Source organism: Chelon labrosus (assembly GCF_963514085.1).
Source record: "Chelon labrosus genome assembly, chromosome: 16".
NCBI lineage: Eukaryota > Metazoa > Chordata > Actinopteri > Mugiliformes > Mugilidae > Chelon > Chelon labrosus.
The window spans coordinates 6,273,915-6,297,351 of NC_140349.1; the positions used below are offsets into that span (position 1 = coordinate 6,273,915).

At 42.7% G+C, this 23,437-nt stretch overlaps 1 protein-coding gene across 3 annotated transcripts in view; it reads right to left on the reverse strand.

Annotated features, from left to right (window-relative positions):
* Positions 1 to 11,486: 11,486 nt before the first annotated feature.
* The window catches only part of atp9b (ATPase phospholipid transporting 9B), a 41,606-nt gene continuing 29,655 nt past the window's right edge, over positions 11,487 to 23,437 (reverse strand). For 2 of the 3 annotated variants that reach the window (XM_084563937.1, XM_084563939.1), the window contains 14 exons: positions 20,336 to 20,497; positions 20,130 to 20,222; positions 19,161 to 19,244; positions 18,033 to 18,203; positions 17,821 to 17,919; positions 17,614 to 17,703; positions 17,222 to 17,366; positions 16,753 to 16,817; positions 15,809 to 15,964; positions 15,645 to 15,709; positions 15,458 to 15,566; positions 15,317 to 15,374; positions 13,924 to 14,127; positions 11,487 to 13,136 (listed from right to left, as the gene is read on the reverse strand). In XM_084563937.1, the coding sequence (XP_084420063.1) occupies positions 13,000 to 13,136; positions 13,924 to 14,127; positions 15,317 to 15,374; positions 15,458 to 15,566; positions 15,645 to 15,709; positions 15,809 to 15,964; positions 16,753 to 16,817; positions 17,222 to 17,366; positions 17,614 to 17,703; positions 17,821 to 17,919; positions 18,033 to 18,203; positions 19,161 to 19,244; positions 20,130 to 20,222; positions 20,336 to 20,497 (1,638 nt within the window). In that variant the 3' untranslated portion in view covers positions 11,487 to 12,999. The remainder of the gene's footprint in view (positions 13,137 to 13,923; positions 14,128 to 15,316; positions 15,375 to 15,457; positions 15,567 to 15,644; positions 15,710 to 15,808; positions 15,965 to 16,752; positions 16,818 to 17,221; positions 17,367 to 17,613; positions 17,704 to 17,820; positions 17,920 to 18,032; positions 18,204 to 19,160; positions 19,245 to 20,129; positions 20,223 to 20,335; positions 20,498 to 23,437) is intronic. The other variant, XM_084563938.1, reaches the window with a different exon arrangement.

Below are 23,437 nucleotides of genomic sequence, written 5' to 3' on the forward strand. Positions count from 1 at the left end.
AAGTGTTAAGTTCAGTTGGGAAAACACATTTTTTGGACTAATGAGTGACTAATGTGAATCGCATTGCTAATATAATCAGAATGTAGCTCATCTCGTGTCCAGGAAACTTTTAAATGCACGCTTGACCCCACGGCTCACTGTGATCTGCACTGGTGGGAGCTCTGCCCCGCTGCTTTTCCCAGAATCCGTCTGGTATATGATCATTTTAAGAGTCTTTGGAAGGGGTGAAGGATTTGGGGTTGGTGAAAGGGGTGGGTGGGTGTATTGGTGGTGCTCGCCCCGTCACAAACCCGCACATTTTTGTCGTCCGCCTCCTCGAACGCGGCCAAACTCTGCAGAGCTCCTCTGCCCGGTATGACGTGGTTTGGACGCGGCAAGGTGGAAAAGACCTCGACTCGTTTTTCTTTCCACAGCTCTACCCCTCCAGATCCAGGTCCGAACAAAAAAAAAAAAACACGACGGAACATTGGACCGCGTTATTCATGAATTGAGAAACAACTGGCGCACAATGCAGGCTTTCCCGCTGCTGAATCACCTGTTTGTTTTGGAAAAATGATTTGGAAGGAAAGGGAAGAAAGTTATTACTGTACGCCCTTTGTGTCTTCGGGCCCGCTCGCACGCCCCTCACCATATGTGCTCTCGTAACTGCCCATTTTTTTTACAAAGTGTTTCTTGACGTAGAATAATAAAACGTTAAAAATAGCCTCGGTGGCTGCGAGTTAAGTTCAGACTGTGACCGAGAAAACTAAGGTATCTGCAGGGGCCTGCTCACCGAGGCCTGAAACGACACAAGAGAGATGAAGAGATCAAACAGAAACGTGCAGCCATGAAGTCACGGCTGGAGAATGAAGTGATGAACACTGGACGACAGAAATCTCACCCGTCAGTGAAGTAATCGTTGAGTCACTGCTATTGATCAACGCTGCGTTTATTTTATGATCTGTGTGAGCAATCAGGGAGTAAATCTGTTTTTTTTTTTTGTTGTTGCAACATTCCCGTTATTTCTTCTCAGGGAAGGTTAAATATTTTGAGGAGTGGTGACCCCCTCAGCACAGCACACCACACCCCTCCGCCATCCCAGCGCTGTCTTACAGTCAGACTTCCTGTCTCCCATCAATGTTCCCCTTTATTCTCGGCCGCTGTGACGGAATCCCCTGCTCTGTTTCCTGTTGTGAACGCCCGTCGCTTGGTTACAGCCGAGGGAGGAGCTTTTCGAGCCGAGGGAGCGTTCGCGGAAGGCCGGGAGGCTCGTTTTTCTCTCTGCGTAACGGTCCCATGAAGCTCAGGCAGCAGCGCTGAGCAACAAGCTCCCCGAGGCACACAGCGTGTTACTGTCTCTCAGCTGTTGGTCACGGCTGCACAGGCCCCACATGCCCCGGGTCGTTTACATAAACGGAGAATGGCACTAGTGTGACTGCAGGGAAGCGTGGTTACCATATAGACAAGCTTGTTGCTGTGGTGCACACCAAAGTTGGCCGGGAGAAGAAGCCGGCTGGCACACGAGGAAGTTTGCACTTAGATAATTCTGGTCTGCAAACATCCTCAGAAACACTTTTAGTGACGGGAGTTTGAAGATGTGGCACGGGTCTGGCTTTTTGGAACAAGTTTCTTCATTCAGGTTAGAAAAACAAAGTGAAGTTGAACAACAGAAAGAAGTATGCTGTATATACACCCATCAGCCACAACATCATGACCGGAGAAGTAAATAACATCTTGCGACAATTCAACGGTACTTAGACAAGTAGCATCCACCCAGACCAGACCAGGCACCCCCACCCCATAGCAATGACACTCCAAAAAAACATGAAGAGCAGCACAAGGTGTTGACCTGGCCTCCAAATTCACTAGATCCCAAACTGATCAAGTCTCTGCGGGATGATCCACAGAGGCCCCTCCCCTCAAAGATCCCCCTACTAACAGCATCCTGTTGCCAGACACCACAGGACACCCTCAGAAGGCCCATGTCCATTCTCTGATGAGTCACAACTGCTTTGGAGGCAACAAGGGAGACCTACACAATATTTGGAAGGTGGTCATAATGTTATGTCTGATCGGTGTATATAATAATATTACCAGAAAAATTGCTATTCTTCGGTCCATAAACAGTTCTCCAGGAGGACAGTGTCAGTCATGTAAGATGTTGTACGGGAGATAAGGTTAAAGCTGAAGCACCAAAATGACTCGATAAGTTTATTCAGCGACACCAAGAGCAGCTGAAATATGGAGTTAGTCCGCAAACACAAAAGAAGATCTGAAAACAAAGGAGCTGTTTGAGTCAGCTGAAGTGACATTTAGAGAGCAGTGAACAACAAGGAAAACGGGAGCTGACGTATCGCAGCCGTCACAGAATTAGATGAGGTGAAGTTGAAGTTGATGCAAAAAGGCTCAATGCAGTTAAACTGAAGTAAAATGCAGTTTATAGCTGCTGTTGTCTGAAGTATTAGTGTCAGTGCTAAACTTTTTGGAAGCTTCTCCTCTAAATCTGCAGGACAGGGCGTCTCCTCCTTTGTGCAAGGACTCTGACCTACTGGACACTGAGCCACTCCGCTGGTGGTCTTCCCTATCGGCCCCTCGTCAGCGTTAACGGTCGATCTTGGCATCACGTTTAAAAAGTTATCCAGGCTGCAGGCTCCGTCTGCGTTTTTGGAAATTTCAGCAGCTGATATTGCAGCTTTAATTTACGGGCGAATAGCTGAACGTCGAAAAATGTTTTCTTTGTTGGACCCCTGGAACGAGGACTTGTGTTCCTCGAGAAGACTCCCCCCGTCAAGCCGGTCAGGGAGGAATATCATTAAAGGTAACTTTATCTCCGCTGGTTGCCGTTTCTTAATTCAAACAGGGTGCTGTGGAATTTTATAACAAGCCCAGTCAGAGGGAATATGGCTACAGAAGCCACTTAGCTGCTTAGTAACCAGATAGCATAATGGTATAATGGCAGGTCTACCCCTCCAGCAAATATATATATTTATATATATAAAAAAGAAAAGAAAAAAGCAATGACGTGAAAAAAAATACATACTAATTTGACAAATGTTCCACGCATCTGAGATTTCTGCAGCGTAAGTGTTTCGTGTCTCACTTAACGGTCTGGATGAAATTGAGTTTAGTCAAGAAGTGTTTTTGCAAAAACGCCTCATCCTGGAGTTATGGAGTCATTTTCTGTTATGACACCGGGCAATTTGTCGTGCACGGGATGAAACATTAGGTCGTTATGCTCCGTTCAGACGGCGCAACAGCTCCGCGGTCTCGTTTCTGCACTCACGCAACCAGATCTGAGCCTTTTACTGCAGGAAAACGCGTTTGGACTCTCCGCCGCATAATATTTATATATATATAAGCAGGTATTGAGTGTGCTATAAAGTATGTAAACCGCATTTGACCGTCAAACATGAAGCCAGTCATGATTTTAAGTAGATACTGTAACATCCAGTAGCATCGTTGCACAGACAGGAGGAATCGGAAAGTCAATAAAAAGGTAAAAATGAAAAGTAGTGAAGTAGAAATGTGATAAAAATGCATGTAGGTATACAATATACAAGAAAATATTGACAATTTTCTACATTTCTGCATAAAGATGACCCGATCAAACAGATTAAACTGGAATATTATACTTTGCCAATTGTTTGTTCAAGAAAATGAGCCAATATTACATATCAGCGAGGTGCCTAAAGATCCCTCCGAGCTGCTGTAGATGACTAATCAGAAGTTCCCGGAGAGGAACTGCAGGAGGGAGTCACAGCAGATAAGGAAGGAAGAAGGATTCACTTACTTATTGCAGCTCACAGATGAGAACGAATGATTCATTTTCTTTGAATAAACAAACACAAGGGCGTAATATTTCTGTCTCGTTTGTTTGGTTGGGTTCTCTTTGTCTGGTGTCTAATGTTAAGAGTCATTGTTATGCAGAAGTGTAGAAAATCCTGAGGGATGCGAATACTTTTAAGCTGCAGTGTATGCAGTAGACAAGGATATACAACTTTAGGGTAAATAGGATATACAAGTGCAAATATACAATATCTTTATTCACGTAATTCTTACAATCCAGTGTTTTTTCCATCTATCTATCGCCACGTGATTTTAGTAAATGCTGTTAGACATTAGTGATTAAACCATTTGCTGAAACTGAATCATCCTCAGTGACGTGATTCGTTCGGTTGATATTTATAAGTATTCTGATATTTAAGTTATTATTAGTTATTTTTCATTTTCAAAAGCACTTGAAAGTTCCATGGTTTAGTTTCTGCAGTATGTCCGAAACTACCGGAGCACTTAGCTTCTCCGTCTGTCTTTATTTGAAGAGTTTTATTTATTTATTTATCAAACTTAGACTCAGAGCGCGTCTCATTATGGAACAGATTTTGAGGCCCTCACTACTAAATGGCTGCTAGTAAGTTTTAAAAGTACGAACTAAGGAGTGACCATGCTGGCAAATAGGTAGGAGCCTCCTATTGGATAATTACTGCATGGGTGATTATCTTTCAGCTGACAACAAGTTATTTAACCAGAACTGATGCTATGAGTAGCTTCTCATTTCTTATTAAACAACCATGTCTAAAGACACATCCTGTGGTCGTGTGAAAGATGTCAGTCTGTTTGAGAAGGGTCAAATCATTGGCATGCATCAAGCAGAGAAAACATCTAGGGAGATTGAAGACACTACTAAAACTGGGTTAAGAACTGTCCAACGCATTATTAAAAACTGGAAGGATAGTGGGGAACCATGGCATCAGGGTAAGAAGAGAAGCAGAAGAAGTGATGCTCCCATCATGCCTAGTGTCTACTGTACAAGCCTGTGGGGGCAATGCTATGATCTGGGGTTGCTGCAGTTGCTCAGGTCTAGGTTCAGCAACATTATGTGTCCAAAGAATGAGGTCAGCTGACTACCTGAATATACTGAATGACCAGGTTATTCCATCAATGGATTTTTTTCTTCCCTGATGTTCACGGGCATATTCCAAGATGACAATGCCAGGATTCATGGAGCTCAGATTGTGAAAGAGTGGTTCATTTTCACAGTTTCAGATGGAACACATTGAGGAAAGGTTAACTGAGGAGGTTCGGGAATACGAACATTAGTACGACTCGTCTTCGGCGAAATTTCGGCGAAGGTTTCAGTCGTCATTGTTGAAAGCCCAGACCTTAACCCCATTGAGAATCTTTGGGATGTGCTGGAGAAGGCTTTGTGCAGTGGTCAGACTCTCCCATCATCAATACAAGATCTTGGTGGAAAATGAATGCAACACTGGATGGAAATAAATCTGGTGACACTGGAGAAACTTATTGAAACAATAATACAGAGAATGCGTGCTGTAATCAAAGCTATTCGTTTTACTTGACCCCACTAAGGTCAATTCAATCCAATTCAATATATCAGCTGAAAAACACCTCATAATGAAATCCAAATTGAGTGTAACGTGACCATATTCTGATATGAGTCTGGCTCCATCAGACTAGTGTGATGCATGACCATCGCAATTATCATTATAATTCTTACAATCTTTCCATCTTCCACCATGTGATTTTAGTAAATGCTAAATGCATCCTCAGTGACGTGATTTGTTCGATTGATATTTATAAGTATTGTGATATTTAAGTTATTATTAGTTATTTTTCATCTTCAAAAGCACTTTAAAGTTCCCTGGTTTAGTTTCTACAGTACGTCTGAAACTACCGGAGCACTTAGCCTTTATATGAAGAGTTTTATTTATTTATCAGACTCAGAGCGTGTCTCGCAGTGGAAGAGATTTTTAGGTCCTCACTACTAAGCGGCTGCTAATAAGTTTTAAAAGTACGAACTAAAGAGTGACCATGGTGTTTTATTTATCAGCCCATGCAAGGTCCTGTTCCTACTAGACGGAACAACAAGTGTTTGGGCTGAATCTACTTTAACAGGACCACATGTTTGCCAAATAGTGGTTTCAAAGAAATCCTAATATCAGTCCTGCACTAAATCCTCCTTCACGACTGTTATAATGTTCAGTTTATGTTAAAACAGCGTCAGAAAGGTGGTGATTCAACTGGATGATCATGTTGGAGGAGGTCAGTTTTTCTCTGTTTATTTAGGTTTAGGGTTAGGGCCCGATGACTAAAACAGGGCTGTTGAAATAATAAGTGCGTGTGTCGGTGCATCACAAAGCAAATCAACAGCCTCCAAAATTAAAACGCAGATAAAGAAGAGCTCTCCAAGTTATTTTAAACTCATGCTGAATACCAGAACCTTTAGCAGGACTGTTATATTCGAATGCATTGTTTTACACTAGCATACCTAATAAACTGGCAGATGAGTGGATAATGAATATGGGCTTATGGGCGGTTAAAGAGGAACTACTGTTTTTTACAACCTGGAGCTTATTTCTGGCATAAATTACGATCATTTACTCACCCATCTAACTTTCGTGTAATTTGTAGTCTATCGGGAGATCCGCGTATATCCATATAGTGGGAGTGACTGGGGCACCGAAACGCAGCCTCTAAATAACGCATTATCTGCCGCGAAACTTGTTCATTTCACCAATATTTTCACGCAATACCCGTTGAGTCCGGAGTTACCAGGGTGAGTAAATGATCGTATTTTATGCCAGAAATAAGGTCCAGGTTGTATTAGTGACAACAGTAGTTCCCCTTTAAGGCTTCTGCGTCAGTTTGGGCGCAGAACATACGTAGACCCTAATGCCGTAACTGACGTACACCTCCCCAGAAATGAAACTACGGGTCGCGGCGTGTTTACTCTTTAATATTTCCGGCTGCTTCTCCATCTCTGCAAATTTTGGATTGATTGTTTTGGATCATCAAAGATGGAACACATCCAGGAAAGGTTAACTGAGGAGGTTCGGAAATACGAACATTTGTACGACTCGTCTTCGGCGAAGTTTCGGCGAAGGTTTCAGTCGTCATTGTTGAAAGTGAAGCAGGAAGTAAAAACAAAAACTAACCCGACTGACAAAAAAAAGTCACAGCGCCGACTAGTGTTTGGGTGGTGTTGTTACAGAGCAAGCCAGACTGACGGTGCACAAGTATAAATGGCTTGCGCCGGCGTAGGCTACGTACGTAGGTTACGGCATCTATGTCCCGCAGTACCTTAAATGAGCATGTAGAGTGCCGACAGCCATTTTTATACACAGGCTCAAAAGCTCTTTTCTTTCAATGGCATACAGTAAGTATTTAATAGATTATTTCTTCATCTATTCAGAAGGTAAAAGGTCTGAAGTTGATTCCAAATGTGGCCTTTGCATTAGCTACATGTGTTAAAAGTAGCTTTGAAAGCAAGAGGTCATCCAAATATTTCAGAGAGATAGCAGGAACATTAGAAGAGGACCAGTTTAGTCTGAGAAAAAAAATTAAGAATGCACCGGTGAGCTGCCTGCAACGTGAAAGGGATCATCTCAGGATCTGTTCTTTGGTAAAGAAAACTCTCTTCACAACATCCGTCAGAGTGAAGAACTCTCTACTTCAGGTGTGCGTCTTCATAATATTATTCAAGTCTAACATAAAGAGACGACTTCACAAGAGATAAAAGTGCAAACAACTCATAAACCTCAAGAACAGAAAGACCAGATTTGAGTTTGCCAACTCTGAAAAAAAAACAAAAAAAAAACGAATGTCCTGGAACGTAATGTTTGCTGAGATAAAACTTGGACTTTGTGTACTTAAAAGTGATTTAAAACATTTGTGCGTGGTTACTGGGAAAAAAATAAAAAATAAAAAAATAAATAAGCTTCACGGGTCATGTAAAAGCTGAAGGAGGTTTGGAATGGCTCTAGCATGGGTTTAGTATGGAGAAAGCTCAAGATCTGAAGCCTTTAATATCATCTATTAAACATGGTGGAGCAGCGTTTACTGGTCTGGAAGCTCGTCTGGAGTGTTGTCATACATGCCATCTGAACGCTGTGGAGTTAAATTTGTTTACAACTAAAAGACTCTGACTGCTTTGACGACTGTCCAGTCGCACGCAGGTCAGTTGAGGGGAGAGGTCTGGTTACAGGAACCTCTCCCAAGGCTGGTGGACGTCCAGACAGTATCTCAAATGGGCTGAGATCTATTCTGGACCTCAGTACCACTGGCAACACCTGTGGCTGTGATAGACCCGTTTCCTCCCAACTCTTAGCAAGTTTAGCCTTTAATGTACCATTTTAAACCCTTTCTGCTGCACCGGCACTAGCTGGATGGTAGGAACAATGACGTCAAAGGTCAGTTCCAAGGAACTCACCTACTCTTGTTTAATGGCTTGTTTAACGCTCAGGATGGTACTAACCAACCACCACCCAGCTTTTAAGAAGTTTCTCCATCTCTGCAATTTTCAAATTGATTGTTTTGGCTCAGTAAAGATGGAACACATTGAGGAAAGGTTAACTGAGGAGGTTCGGAGATACAAACATTTGTACGACTCGTCTTCGGCGAAGTTTCGGCGAACGTTTCAGTCGCCATTGTTGAAAGTGAAGCAGGAAATGGAAACAAAAATTAACCTGACTGACGAAAAAAACACAGTGCCTACTAGTGTTTGGGTGTTGTTGTTACAGAGCGAGCCAGACTGATGCCAGCATAGGCTAGGTACGTAGGTGATGGCATCTATGTCCCGCGGTACCTTAAATGAGCCTTTAGAGAGTAAAGTATTCAGATCAAAACTGGAGTAAAAGTTTTAGTATCTGCAGCCATTTTTATACACAGACAGAGAAGCTTGTTATATGATTATATAACTTAAATATCTTTCATATATGTTTGTACGTGATGAAGCTACTGGACACCGAATTTCCCATAGGATAAATAAAGTATCTATCTATCTATCTATCTATCTATCTATCTATCTGTCTGTCTGTCTGTCTGTCTATACAGCTGAAACACGGCTCATAATAAAATCCAAACTGAGTGGAACGTGTCCATGAGACAACATCAAACTGGTGTGATGCATGAGCAACCCTAAACATCCTGAAAAAGAAGGCGAAGAAGAAGAAGAAGTCAGCCATGGAATCTCAACCACACTGAGCTGCATTTCACTCGCGGAAGACGTAAACTAAAAGAAAAAAGGAAAGACGACAACTGAAGACAGCTGCAGTAAACACCTGGCAAAGCATCACGAAGTGGGAAAGCCATTCTTTGATGGTATCTGTGGGTTCCAGACGTCAGGCGGCCGTCGCCTGCGAAGGATCTTCAACACACTGATGGAGGTGAACGCTTTATTTACCACTATGGTAAATCTTTGTCCGATTAAATTTGCCCCTAAATAATAGAAAACGGCTTTAATTCCTACACACGTCCTGCAGGTTTGATGTGAATACTCTTGTAGTTTTCAAACATATATGGACATAAATGTATTAATTATGTATAAAAATGTGCTTTTACAATGTAGATTTAGTTAAATCACACACCAGTTCTAATTATTTTGCATTTTTTCTTACAAAAAGAGAATGTCTTTAATCAAGAACCCAAGAATGAGTAAAAAAAAAATAAAAAGACAAACAGTTCTCTGTTAGTAAAAGAACTCATTAGTCACATGGATATTATCCGAAGCTCCTGATGAACCGCTTTGGAAAACGCACCACAGTAATCTTCCATAGACGCAGTTAAACCCGACCTGTGGTACCGAGCTTCTTTCCCTCTCGTGGATGTGCAGCTACTTAAAAAAAAAAAGTAAAAACGAAGAGATGAAAGAGGCTCGTTTCTTAACATGCTGAAGCCATCGGACCATCACATTCATCACCGGGTCAGCCTCCATTCACAAAGTACTTCCTGCTCTGTAGGGAGAAATTGATAACACATTGTCTGTTTGCTCAGTGGCCGGTGTACATTAGATCTCCCCCTACACTTTAAAAAAAAAAAAAAAAAAGCAGACGTAGTTACCGTAGAGGGTCGGGCTTGGTAATTTAATTTGTGCATACATCAAGGCTACAGATATGTTAAATCGATAAATGTTGTTTCTGTTGTTTATCTTGGCCTGAAAATAAGGATATTTTTAGTCTCACTGAGACTTTCCAGATAAAATAAAGGTCAAAAATCAGAAAACAGAATATTTCTTAAAACCTTTGCTAGTATTAAAGGTTTATAAAATATATTCAAGCGGAAAGGGTGACAAAACCTAGACTTGTAGTCAAGACCGCCTAAACCCGAGACCAAGACACTACCAAGACCAGAGAGTATCAAGACCAAGACAAAGACAGACCAAGTCAAGACCAAGACTAGTTCAGCCCGAGACCGAGGCCGAGACCAAAAAAAAAGTGTTGCCATTTTGCATTTTCCTCCTGTCAGCCAACTAACTCGTGTGTATTGTTGATAAGAAATGAAACCAATCTTAACAGAAAATACACTTCTACTCTATAAGGTCTGATGTTGTTCTCTACAGAATCTGTAGCCTAAACCATTCTGCAGCTGTAGTGGCATGATAGGCTCATAGGGCCACACAGAAGAGGACAACCATTATACATCCAACATTTAATAAAATAAAATATATAATAATAAAATAAGGCTGCATTGAATGTTGATCATGTAGGCACGAGAGGGATTAAGCCTGTGTGTGTTCTCACGGTCACGGATTGACAGACTGTGCAGTGACACCGTACCGTACTGTTAAAATTTGCATATTGCAGAATGCTTCTTCTTGTTAGTTGTGTGGTAAACAAACTCTTTATGGTCTGTAAAACCAAACCTGACGACTGACGAATTCGCTGACATTTTGAGTGAGAGGACGAGCGCCAACGCCTTCTGTGTCACAAAATGCATGTGATTTTTTTAATGATATCAAAAAAAAAAAAAAAACTGTGCCTGCCTTTCCCTTCGAGACTGCTCGGCCAGTCCGAGACATTGCGAGACCTAGAGACCTGAGACCGAGACAAGACCGAGACCAAAGACTGTCGAGGCCGCGACAAGACCAAGACCACGAAAAAGTGGTCTTGAGACCGGTCTCAAGAACTACAAGTCTAACAAAACCAGAGGAAGCAGACAGAATATGCCGATTTAAATACACGACTAAATAACTTGAGCTTAATAATTTCCTTTTAAAACATGCTACCACAGTAAAGCTGTTATTATAGGGCTTTAAAATGTTAAATTTGAATAAATCAGCCTGTTTCAAGCCTTTAAAGTGAAGTGACATCCGTCCATTTGCAGTCTTTTATTACGTGCTCCTTCTTTTCAAGTGATATAAACCCAAAGAACTATTAATTTCTCTAAGTTTTTGGTTTCTTGACCTGCACGGGTTTACCTGTCCATCACTGAGGATCGATAAATAAATAAAAAAAAAATAATAAGATAAAGTGCTGAGAATAGAAAACATGTTGAAGTACAAGCCCAACAGAAGCAGGCAGAATGTGCAGATTTAAAAATACATTCGGAAATAACATGAGAAATGTGTCAAGCTCAATAATTTCCTTCTGATACTGAGCTGAACTGTTATTATGGTGGTTTAAAATGTTAAATTTGAATAAATTTAACCTAAGAAGAGACATAAAATTGAGTCTCAAAGTCTAAATTTGACTTTGAGACTCAGACTCATTGTCATTCACTCAGTCTCTGTCTCCCTCTAGTGGCCACATGATGAACTACACGATAAAACCTTGACAGCAGGTTTGCTCATAAAGGAAAACAGAGAATCTCTTCAGCATTAACTGTTTCTTTCTTTTTATTAATCGTTTAACAGTTTTATAAATAACAGACATAGTGTTAGAAAGCGCAATGTAGGACACGGAAAGCACAAAAAAAAAAAAAAAAAAAAGAAGAGAAAGAAAAATCAACACAGGTCTGAACAGAAAACACAGGAATCAACATTCGGAATTTCTCCGTGTAAGAATGTAAATCAGAAATAATAATAATAATAATAAATGCAATTTGCATTAAAGTGTCTCAGCCGCATCGACTCTTTCCCAAATTATTATATATTTTTTTTCAGTGTAGCTACAGTTTTACAGTGCGGTTAATACGAACTTAGCAAAACATTAAAGACCTGAGTTGGACTCAATTATGATTCAGACTAATAAACAGAACTAACATTTAAAAGATGGTCTGTCATTATTTATTTTTATTTATTTATTCCAACACATGCTTTACACTGACGTTACACAGAATGATAAAACTCATTCCTCCTTAAAAAGACTCGACGTCTTTTGACATTATTTTTTTTTGTTTTACAAGAAAAGCAGCAAAACCTCTGACTGCTTAACGTCCGCTGCTGTGAGACAGACGCTTTAATACAATGACAGACATCGCGATGAGGCACGAAGCGAGCCGCCAAGACAGCTGGCGGCCGCCGACATACATCTGTAATGTCAAATAATGCAGCGTAACTCAAGGCCGAACAACAACGTCAACATTTAGTGTTGCTGAGGAGGAGTGCTGGTTTTACATCACGGATGGAAAAAAAAAAAAAAAAAAAGACGAGGAGGAGGAGGAGGAGGAGGAGGTATCTGGCCAGCATTTGTCTTTTGAATGTCGTCATATTTTTGGTTAATGCACATTTGTACAAGAAGTGAGGTTGTACATTGACAGCGGCAGCGATCAGAGCTGCATGTTTTTGTTTTATTTACAGTAACATGCGACATTTTGATCCCTTACAGCGACTGTTCAGAGACGATGCCCGGTGCACCTCTAATAAAAAAAACAACACTTTAAAAAGAACAGCACGTATAAAAGATTTGAAAGCAACAAACTTTATAAAAATGAGTCTTGAAACTGATTCGGTTTAAAAAAAAAAGAGAGAAAGACAGAAAGAAAGAAAGAAGGCAAATTGACCCTTTTTGACAAAAGAGGGTTTAATGCTTCAGGTCTTTCAAGTGCAGCGACATCGTCTTTAAATCTGTCTGTTTGCAGTCTTTTATTATGTGCTCCGTCTTTTCAAGTAATCCCAAGTGATATAAACCCAAAGAACAAATTCATATCTGTCAGTTTTTGATTGTTCCAGTGGTTTCTCGACCAGCGCGGGTCACCTGTCCATCACCTGCCGATCAGCGAGTAAGAAAAGAAAAAACAAAACAAAAAAACAAGCGCAGTCCTAACGAACGTGACCCAGAGTCCGGCTCACGAGGAGAGCTTGGAGTAGCTCGGCGGAGAAAACTTGCGCTTCAGGTATTTGATTATGTAGAGAGGAAGACAGCTGACCAGCGTGATGGCGGACACCTTCCACAGGAAAGGCCAGGTCGTGATGAAGGACAGGTCTGGAGGGAGGAAACGGAAAACATGTCACAGCTCTGTCACGGTCGAGAAACAGGAACGGTTCAGATATTGATCAGTCCAAATCAGATGCATCTTCATCACAGCACCAAAAAAAAAAAAAAAACAAAGAAAACCAGGCATGACACTGACACGTAAGATAATAAAAGACTTGCAGTGATGAGGTAAAACGATGCAGTAAAATAAAACGACGGCACACTGAAACACGGAAACGTGAGGGGGGGTGGGGTGAACGGGATGAATCCACAGGCTGCAGACCTACCAAGGAAAGCTCCCAAGGACACCCTGCCTATGCCTGTCGCCGACATACAGAAGCAGAAAAGAAGTGCAGCAGAAACAGTGAGTGCAGTACACAAAGGTTAGCAGAGAGGAAAGAAAGAGATCAGGACGAAGAAGGAGAAGAAGAAGAAGAAGAAGACACAGCTGACGTTTGAACTACAGAACAACACTGAGGTTACATCGAGCTAAACAGAAAGCAGCAAAGAAGATAGAGACCCCCTCTTTAAGTATCTACAGAATCATCTGAAGTGAATGATCAGAGGACAATTAATTGAATGTTATTAATATAGAAAATATTTAGCAGGTAAAGGCATAAAATCAAACGAATGAACCTTATCTTGTGCTAACCTCCTCACTAGCCATTTACAAACTGAAGTAACTACTTGGATTAGCGGTGAAACTTCTTCCGGTGCACAAAAAAACATCCAAAACTAATTTAATTCCACAGCAATATTCGAAGATTTTTTTTAGGAGCAGAGACGTGGAACCTACCGAAGTACTCGTTGAGGAAGGCAAGCGAGGCGAGGTAGCAGCCCAGGCTGAAGAACTCGGCCACCACCATGAGCCAGTGCCAGGTGCGGATGGTCAGCGCCACCATCAGCAGCTCGGTGAGGACGAGCGCCGTGAAGGAGATGGCCACGACGTGCACGAACTCCGACTCGAACAGCACCAGCCCGCCGTACATGAGGATGCCACCTGGTGGCGCCAGAGGAGAGAAACCGACCGGGGTGACGCATGCACGGTTGAGGATGTGGACTCACTTGCCATTTTATTAGGTACGCTAGTGAAAACGGACTCAATCCTCCACTGAATATTATCTTCATGAAGGTTATTGTAGTTAACATTTAGCTGTTGATTCAGTGTTTTCACTTTGGAGGCTGTTGTTTGTTGTTCTATTGAATTGTGCTGTTTCGAAACCTGTTCCTAATATTCTGACAACCCTATTTTAGCCAGAGTGAAAGGCTAAACAACAGAAACCACAAACAACATCCTCCAAAAATGATCATCCAGTTCAATGACCACCTTTCTACAGCCACAAAGATAAGATTTAGTGCAGGACTGCTGTATTAGAACACGTTTTCTTTTAACTAGTGTACCTAATGAACTGGCAAGTGCAGTATTTTTGCCCAGAGCAGCTCCAGATATTCCAAACAGTGAAGTGGGAGTAGAGGATTAATGTGTCTGGAGATAAGGAGCGCTTCACTAACATTATTTACGAGGGTAAAAGATGCACAATGTGTCCCAGTGTGTCTCGCTCAGGAGAGACGTCTCCAGACGCTCATCGCCGGGCGCCTTACTGTATCTCGATAGCCCTCTTGCTTCATTATAACGCTGCACAAATTGAGCTTAATAGCCTATAACTGATCACATAATTGCTTTTTTTTTTCCTCCCTCCTCCATAGTCTTCATACGGTGCATTCCAGCAGTTTAAACGCTGTAATAAATTAAGGGGAACGGTAAATATTTCCCTCCTGCGCTGTTGTCCTCTCATTTTTTTAATTTTTTATTTTCTCCCCCCCTCTCAGAAGGCTGGTTTTGGCTTTTAATTAAAAAACCTCGAGCTGTCAGGAAGTCACGCTCGAGCTAGAACATAGATCTTTCTCACACGCTGCATGGCTTAGCGATTACAGAAATATCGATTTACTGGACGGACAAAAGCCCGCATGTAAAAGCGGATGGCGGTTGGAAACCTAAGATACTGAGAAACGGGCTGTCTGGGAGTTTGAAGGGAGAGGGGGGGCCGGGGACCCTGGTATTAGACGCAGCACACATGATGAAATGGTGGTTGAGGAGTTGCTTTGACAGTCCGCCATGCCAGACTGGTCCTTTACAGATACTGTCGTGCTGTAGTTGGGTGCTGTAAAACTTTCAGGGTTCGACTTACCTTGATAGATGCTGACCAAAACCCAGATTAGGAAAGTCTTGAAAGATAATGAACGACCCTGAAAGAATGAAACAGCATTTATGAGTGGGAAACACAGAGCTGCTAAATCAAAGGAGGATGTTAAAAAGAAAAGCTGGTTACCTTGGTGAGGTCTTTATAAAGCTCTGGGTAGAGCAGCGCCATCTCCGGCTTCACATCTTGGTCCAGAACCAAGGAGAAGACGGGGAACATGGTGTAGATTGTGGCGTACCTGCAAACAAAAGAACAAACATTAGACGGCCAGCAACCTTTATCACCGTCAGTTATTGCTATTAGAAGAGGTACACACCCGACCATGAGGAAGCCTTGGTACAAGGGAACGGAGGCAAAGAAGAATACGGAGGAGAAGACGGCCTGAGGACAAGAAACGGAAACAAGTGTGTCATAAAATCAAAAGACAAGCCGGAGCCCAGGAGCTTGGCTTTAGTCAGCATTTTTTAATCAGCGCCGTACCTGCATGGTGGAGATGATCATGCCTCTGTGCATGACGAACTGCCCGAGCGCCGCCGAGCGTTTGTAGCTGTTCCTGCCGTGGACCATGAGCAGCCGACCGATGTGCTTGAACTGAGTGATGGAGAAGTCTGCAGCCAGCGACGCCTGCTTCCCTTCCTACGGGAAAACGACGGACACGTGTGAAGGAAAGAACACACGGCCCAACAGTGTATTAAAATGATATTAATTAATTATCTCTGCAACACATCCAGCACTCAGGGGCGTAAACTAATGTTGCATCCAATTCTAAAATGAGACACGGACACTCTCTCTTCTCTCTACTGCCATCAGGTCGGCGTTTCCGATGCCCGAGGACAAAGACTGAGAGGCTGAAGAAGAGTTTCTATCCACATGCCATCCGCCTGCTCAACTCTGAGCCTTAGCCGGACTTAAATACCACTGCACCACTCACATAGCTGCTTTCAATACTGTAAATGTGTGTATAGATATAGATATAGATATATATATATATATATATATATGAACTACCCCCAATTGCAATTACTACTCTTGTACTGCAGTACTTTTTTTTTCTACTACTGGCTGCAGGTGCAAAAATACATTTCACTGTGCATGTGACAAATAATCTTAAATCTTATCTATCTTATCTATGTCCCAGAATGCCTCACAAGCAGCAGAGCCTCCTCACACCACTGAGGTTGACCAACCAGAGCAGACTGGGCTGAGTTTGTACAGGAAATATACAGACTATATAAAAATAAAAGCAGTTACAACATGTGTAACTCAGGCTTTAAGAGCCGTGTTTAACAGTAATCTACAGCTTAGTAAAGACGTGTGGTCTCCAGGGAAAGGTTTGAGCAAATACACAACTTATTAAAGCTATTCAAAGTTGTGAATTTGAAGTTTTTGGGGCTCTTAAAAGGAAAGCGTGCGTGGGCCTTTACCTTTCCTTCAATCCCGATGCCACAGTCTGCAGCCTGGATCATACTGACATCATTTCCTCCATCACCTGCAGCAAAACAGAAACAAAAGACGCATTTAAAATTAAAAAGAAGCCAGATTATGTTTTGTAATGTCTGAGTTTTTACTGCCATCTTGTGGACACATTGAGCAACTACACCAACACATTTTCTGCAGCTTGCTTAAAATTAGTGCAGTTAAACTGTCTGTGCGATGGCAGGGTGAGTTATGCGTCTACTCAGACGCACTTCTCTTCCAGACGTCAAACAAAGTATGAATCTGGACCGGTTAATTAATTAATCTGTCCAACAGACAGTTTTATCCACCGTTTTCATCCCCTGAGGGGGCGGCGCTGAATCAACACCGGCGTATTTTCCCAGACTCTCCGTGGACCGGAGCCAACCGTCTCACAGGCTAACGAGTGCGACGCCGTTGTCACCTGTCAGCACTCACCTATGGCGCAGGTTCTGTTGGCCGTGTGCTGCTGGAGGAGCGTGACGATCTGGGCCTTCTGAGTCGGCGAGCAGCGGCAGCAGACGACGGCTGGACACTGACATGCCAGCTCCACGAACTCGTGCTCGTAATACCTCAAACACACCTGCAGCACCACAAAGGACAGGACACAAAGCGTAAGTCGCTATTATTTATTATACACTGACACATATAGTTCAGAGAAAGCATAAAAGTCTTTGCGTAGATTTATATTTCCTGTCCAGATCCTCAAGACCTGGGCTGAACTCAAACAAATGACTAGTTTTGGCCGAGGCACACTCTTTATCCTTGTTTGGCTGCATCCTCTGCATCATCTGTTGTGCAAAGAAAATGCTGCGCTATTTTGTAAGTACCTCTAAGGAGTCCCCAGAGATGACCAGAGCACAGTCATGTTTCCTTCTGAAGGCGTTGAGCTCCAGATGGGCCTCTCCTCGGTTCGAGACCTGCTCGAGAGCCACACAACACAATTAGCCACGAGAACGTTTAAGGCCTTTTTTTGCTGTCTGCCCATCAAGTAGTGGCGCGTTATATTTACAAACAAATAAATAAAAGTAGAGTACCGGTTTGAAGACGTGGATGTCTTGGCTTCTGGAGACCAAATGGGAGCTTTTGGCGATGCACGTAGCCGTCTCAAGCTTGTCCCCGGTCAACATCCAGATCTGAGCAAATGAGAGACGAGTTTAGAAACAGACTGAATTTCTTCTTCTTTGTGCGTCCTGAACCACTGCTCAGAAGCTCGAGGTATTCATCTCTCTGCCAGTCCTGAACGAACCTTAATTCCAGCATTTCTGAGCAGCTCCAGCGTGGGCCTGACGTCCGCTTGTAGCTGGTCCTCCACTCCGGTCAGACACAGAAGCTCCATCTCCCTCTCCAGACTCTCCACCACCGCTGCAACCTTCAGGGCTCGGTCGTGGATGCTCAGCTTCGCCTGGTTGTAGCGGTTCTGGGCAAAGAGGGAGGAGAAGAGGTGAGCGCAGTAGAAGTTACAGCAAAACTTGGTTTATACGGCTGCAGCAGATCTACACAGAACCGACGCCGTAACCTCTGGTCTCAAGCAGCTTTAAATATTTATACTTCTGCTCTGATGTGTCAAGAATTATCTGTAGTTAAGCCGCTAAAAGGGCGGCACAGTGGCGAGGTGGTTGGCACTGATGCCTCACAGCGAGAAGGTCCTGGGTTCTACTGGTTCCTTTCTTTCTGTGTGGAGTTTGCATGTTCTCCCTGTGTCTGCGCGGGGTGTCTGCGTGGGTTCTCTCCAGGTTCTCCAGCTTCCTCCCACCGTCCATTCATTGGTGATTCTAAATTGGCCGTAGGTGTGAGTGTGAATGGTTGTCTGTCTCTCTGTGTTAGCCCTGAGATAGACTGGAGACCTGTCCAGGGTGTACCCCGCCTCTCGCCCAATGACAGCTGGAATAGGCTCTTACCAGGAACAAGCGGTTACAGAAGACGAATGAATGAATAAGCCGCTAAAAAACATCTGAAGGACGTTTTGAGGGTTTCTGTCTACATCCACGATACTGGAGTTGAAGCTAATTGATTCTAAACAAGTTGCTTTTATAGAAATAACTGCAACATCTGAGGAGACGGTGATTGAGCAGCCACAGTTGTTGCAGTCTGTGTTGCTGTGACGTATTATTACATTTCTGGGGAGGTGAACGTCAAGGCAACGGCATGGGTACAGGGTAGGATCTGGAGCTACCGAACTTCTTCATTAGACGTGTGCTGGAGTCTGCATTGCTGCTACATGTGGTAACATCTCTGGGTAGGTATGCGTCACGACTACGGCATAGATACAAAGCCGAATTATAAACCTACCTTCAGCTTTAAACAGAAAACAGAGACTCAATGAAGGAAACTGAACACGGAGGAGTATGTGAAGCATTTAGGAGTCCATCCGTACCTCAAAGTCCTGATACTGCTCCTCAGACAGAGACTTCTTCGCGACCACCAGCGTCCTCAGGCCCTCTCTGGCCATGTTCCCACACTGACAGAAAAGAAACAAGGAGTTTGATCTTTTTAAAGCTTTTGTTTTTGGCCCACATTTTGATTTATTTAGAAGAAATGTTTTTGCATGCAGAGCAATATCCCATCAGAGCAGCTGCTATATAAGTACAGCACACACAGTGCTGTGAATAACAGCATATTGTTACCAACACCAAAAGCAATCAATATTGAATAACATACCCTCTGGTAAAATTCAGAGGGCACAGTAAAACAAAGGGACGGACGGATGGCGGTTTATATTTGATATGAAACACCGATAGGTTGAATCCGTCCTGTTGATTGGTTATTGACAAGCAGAGTAACCGCGGCGCCAGCTGATCCGACAGCGGGATATTAACAGCCAACGGGACGTCATTAGCACCATTGTTCAAGAATATGACATACTGTAATTACTCCAACTTTATCTGGGTCACTAATTAAATCAAAAGCTGCCCCCGGTGCTAAATGACTCAATAATGCCAATATAATTATGAACATATGCACATGAGACCTTCAGCCACCAAACTGGTGTAGACAGCCTGTTGATCTCTCTCGATGAAACGTCCCGATTGACAGTATTTGAACTTAAAATGACCGCTGTGAGCGTTTGTCACTTGGTTAATGTGATGAATCAAAAAGAAGCAGAGGCTCTTGTTGTTTTAGAAACATACTTTAAGATTAGATTTAACTTCTAAAGGACGAACTGGCTGCAAAGGTCACACTTGGACAGAGTTTTCTGTCCACAGAATATGCATTTGTGCCATTTATGCAGCTTAAAAGACAAGGATCAGTGAATGAACATGTGGAATAAGCAACGTTCTCCAGTCCGCTGGCACTGCATGAATGCACCCTCAGTGTGCAGAGATTTACGGCTTTAAGTCTTTACCTCCTCTTCCAGCCAGTCGTTATACTGGACAATGCTCGCCATGGCAACATCGGCGCCCTTCATGTAGAAAGTGATATCTCCTGTCGTTTCCTCCTGAATCAAAAGGAAAATTAAACGTTATACATTCATTAAAATACTACACGCGACTCAGACCACACAGAAAAGCCGCATCCACACAATATCATAACACACAAGGCCCCCCCCACCCGGACTATGATGCCCATCCTTTTGCTCTCGGAGGTGAAGGGGAAGATCTGCAGGATGTAGAAGGACAGGATCTGTCCAGAAGGCGTCTTCAGCTGCAGGGAGGTCAGGTCCCGGTTCACCAGGGTCAGGCCGACACTCTCCGTCCACCTCACCAGCGCCACCTGAGAAATACGCACAATCGTGAAAGACTCACAAGAGCATGGATGACCTCTAACGAACGCGTCGACCCTTAGACGGCGGCGACAACAACAACAGCGCTCCAGCTTTAATTGAAATAGGAAAGTTAGGAGTTTTTGCTCCATGTGGACTGATCCTAATTAAATAAAAGGGGTTATAAATGTTTTATATTAATTAAATAAAAGGGAAAATTACTTTGTGTGCATGGATGCAGACTGTAAGAGGATCAAATGTCATTTTGCTTGCAGCTGAAGGACAACAGAGAGTGAGGGTATCTCCAGAGCTGCTGAGCTCTCCTCATTCAGCTCCAGATAAGTGTTTTTCTGTTTCTCTTTCCTCTTTTTCTCCTCAGCAGGAACTGCGGCCCCCCGAGTGAGCGTTCAGCTGCACACGACTCAATTCTCAATGGGTTCATTTTCAATTTGCTCACTCAAAGGTTGTTATTATACTCTGACCTACAAATTGGAACTTCCTGCTAATACCCCATCATTTCTCCTGCTCCCCCTTTGAGCTCCGTAAAAAGGGCTGCCTATATTTACTTAACACACATCTGTGTGTCATTATCCTGGTGTGTGTGTGTGTGTGTGTGTGTTTGCACATAGCTACACACACACACACACACACACTCACTCACACACCACATGTGCTGAGGATCCTAACCCTTCCTTCTACTTTATCAGCACAACAGAAACTAAAGTAAACCTGCATGTGGATTATATGTTACGACACTGTAATGCTGTTTTTTTTTTTTTTTTTTTTTACAACTGTGGCTTTAAGCAACCTGATCAATTAGTTCAACTGTGTTCACAATGTTTTGGTGATCACGCTAATCGATACGGCAGCAAATGGACCCTTAAATGTTCAATTCTTTTGCTGTAAAGTCAGTGGCAACAACAGAAAGGATGTACACTACCTCTCTTAGGGTGAATTTAACAACTTTGGTGAGTTTCCAAGCAGTAGTAGAGGAATTTAATCTTTGCAAAATGTGTTAATTTAGGATAAAAAGTTCTGGCATTGATTATCTGACATCACATTGTATATATTTTGCATTTTTACTGTCTGGAAAGTATTAATATAATGAGAAAAATGAACAAAACACACTCACTTGCCTGTTTAGAATTTGTTTAAAATAACTAAGAGAGCTGTGAATTAATTTGTATTTAGGGGGCTGTGGTTTATAGTACTACGAAATAACAGAAAGGCTTTTTAATTCAGTCCAGTTTAACAGCATCACAAACTACATCCTCCAAAATGATCATACAGTTCAATGACCGCCTTCCCGACGCTGTTTTAACATAAACTTAACATTATAACATTCTTTATGGAGGTTTTAGTGCAGGACTGTTACATTAAAATACATTGATTTCCACTAGTGTACCTATTTATCTACCTATTACATAGTAGGTAAATAAATGAGGAAGAGCATGAAGACTGAACACTCTCTTCTTACATTATCAAACGTTTTATAAGGACAACTCTTGTATAATCTAATTACATTTCTTATATTAGTATTAATGGGTATTTATTAGGTATGGTCTTTAATTAGCTCTGGTTAATCATTAGAGAGCACTACTGTTTCTCATTCATCCTTTCACACAGGGTTGGACAATAGAACTAGTTTGCAAGGTTTGGGGGTTCAGTGTCTTGGCCATGGACACTTTGGCATGTGGTGAGGAGTCAGGAATTAAACCGCCAACACTGCAATCATTGCAGCTGACACATAGTTGTAAAATGAATGCGACTGCTCCATCACAGTAGTTCGACGAATCTCGAGCGACGGCTGCTCTCGACCAATAACGAGAGAGTTCCTTAAAACCCTCAAACTCCTGGAACTTGTCAAGTGTTGCCCAAGCCGGGAAAGGAGAGTGGACATGAACCGAGGACAAGTTCACTTAGAGCTTTGTAAGTTCTTGTCCTGAAACAAGGTCTCGATCATCCCACAAAATCATACTTTTTATCATAAATCCTCCATTATTGTACATATATACATACACAGACAGCATTCTCACTGAGACTACCAGCTACAACGCAACTGAAGATGATAGAGGAACCCACACCACCGAACATGGTAGTCATTAAGAGCTACAGTCAAATGCTCTTGTCTAATATTATTGGGGTCAGAGGTCAGAGGAGGACTCTGCTCAGAGCACGGCTGATGACCCGTGTTCTGACCTCGGTAGCCGGTCTGCTTCATCTCCTTAATGACGACCCATTACCTTAGAGGAGCCGAGCTGATGAGAGCCAGGGCCGAACAAACTGTCACTAACACAGAGGTACAGTACAGTACAGTGGGCCGAGATCTGAAGCCGCAGTCGATGAGGCCGAGCAGAGGAAGATAAAAAAAATAAATTAAAAAAAGGACGGAGGAAGAACAAAGAATAGAGTAAAAAGGCGAAAGGGGAGCGCTCCACCAACAATGACAAGACCTCCACCTCTCATCGTCTCTGAGAGAAAATTAAATATTGATCAGCCCGAGCAGTTTGAGACAATGGAGAGAGGAGAGCTGGAGCGGAGGGTGAAGGGATATAAATAAATATATACATCAACTCAGGGGGAGGACACAGAGGCAAAATGGAAAAGTGAGATTTATCTTTCTTCTGTTTTTTTCCCCGCTCCGGTTGAAAGTGTGCAGGTTTCACGAAGGCTTCACATGTCAGGGCTGATAAACGTGGCGGTGATGTCGAAGAGGGAGGGCGTGGTAGGAGATTCAATATATATTAAACCATTCTTAAATAAATACCTGTGCTCCCAGTATTAAATCATCACCGTCTTTCTTCTTAGATTTGTCTACAGAGACGCGACCAGAGGAAAGGAGGCCGTGGGGAGGCCTTAGGGGGATCGAGAGGCATTCTTCCGTCAGTCGGGGCAGTAAACACTCAAGAATTAAATGGAGACAATTAAAGAGCTTAGCCTCTACAAGGAGT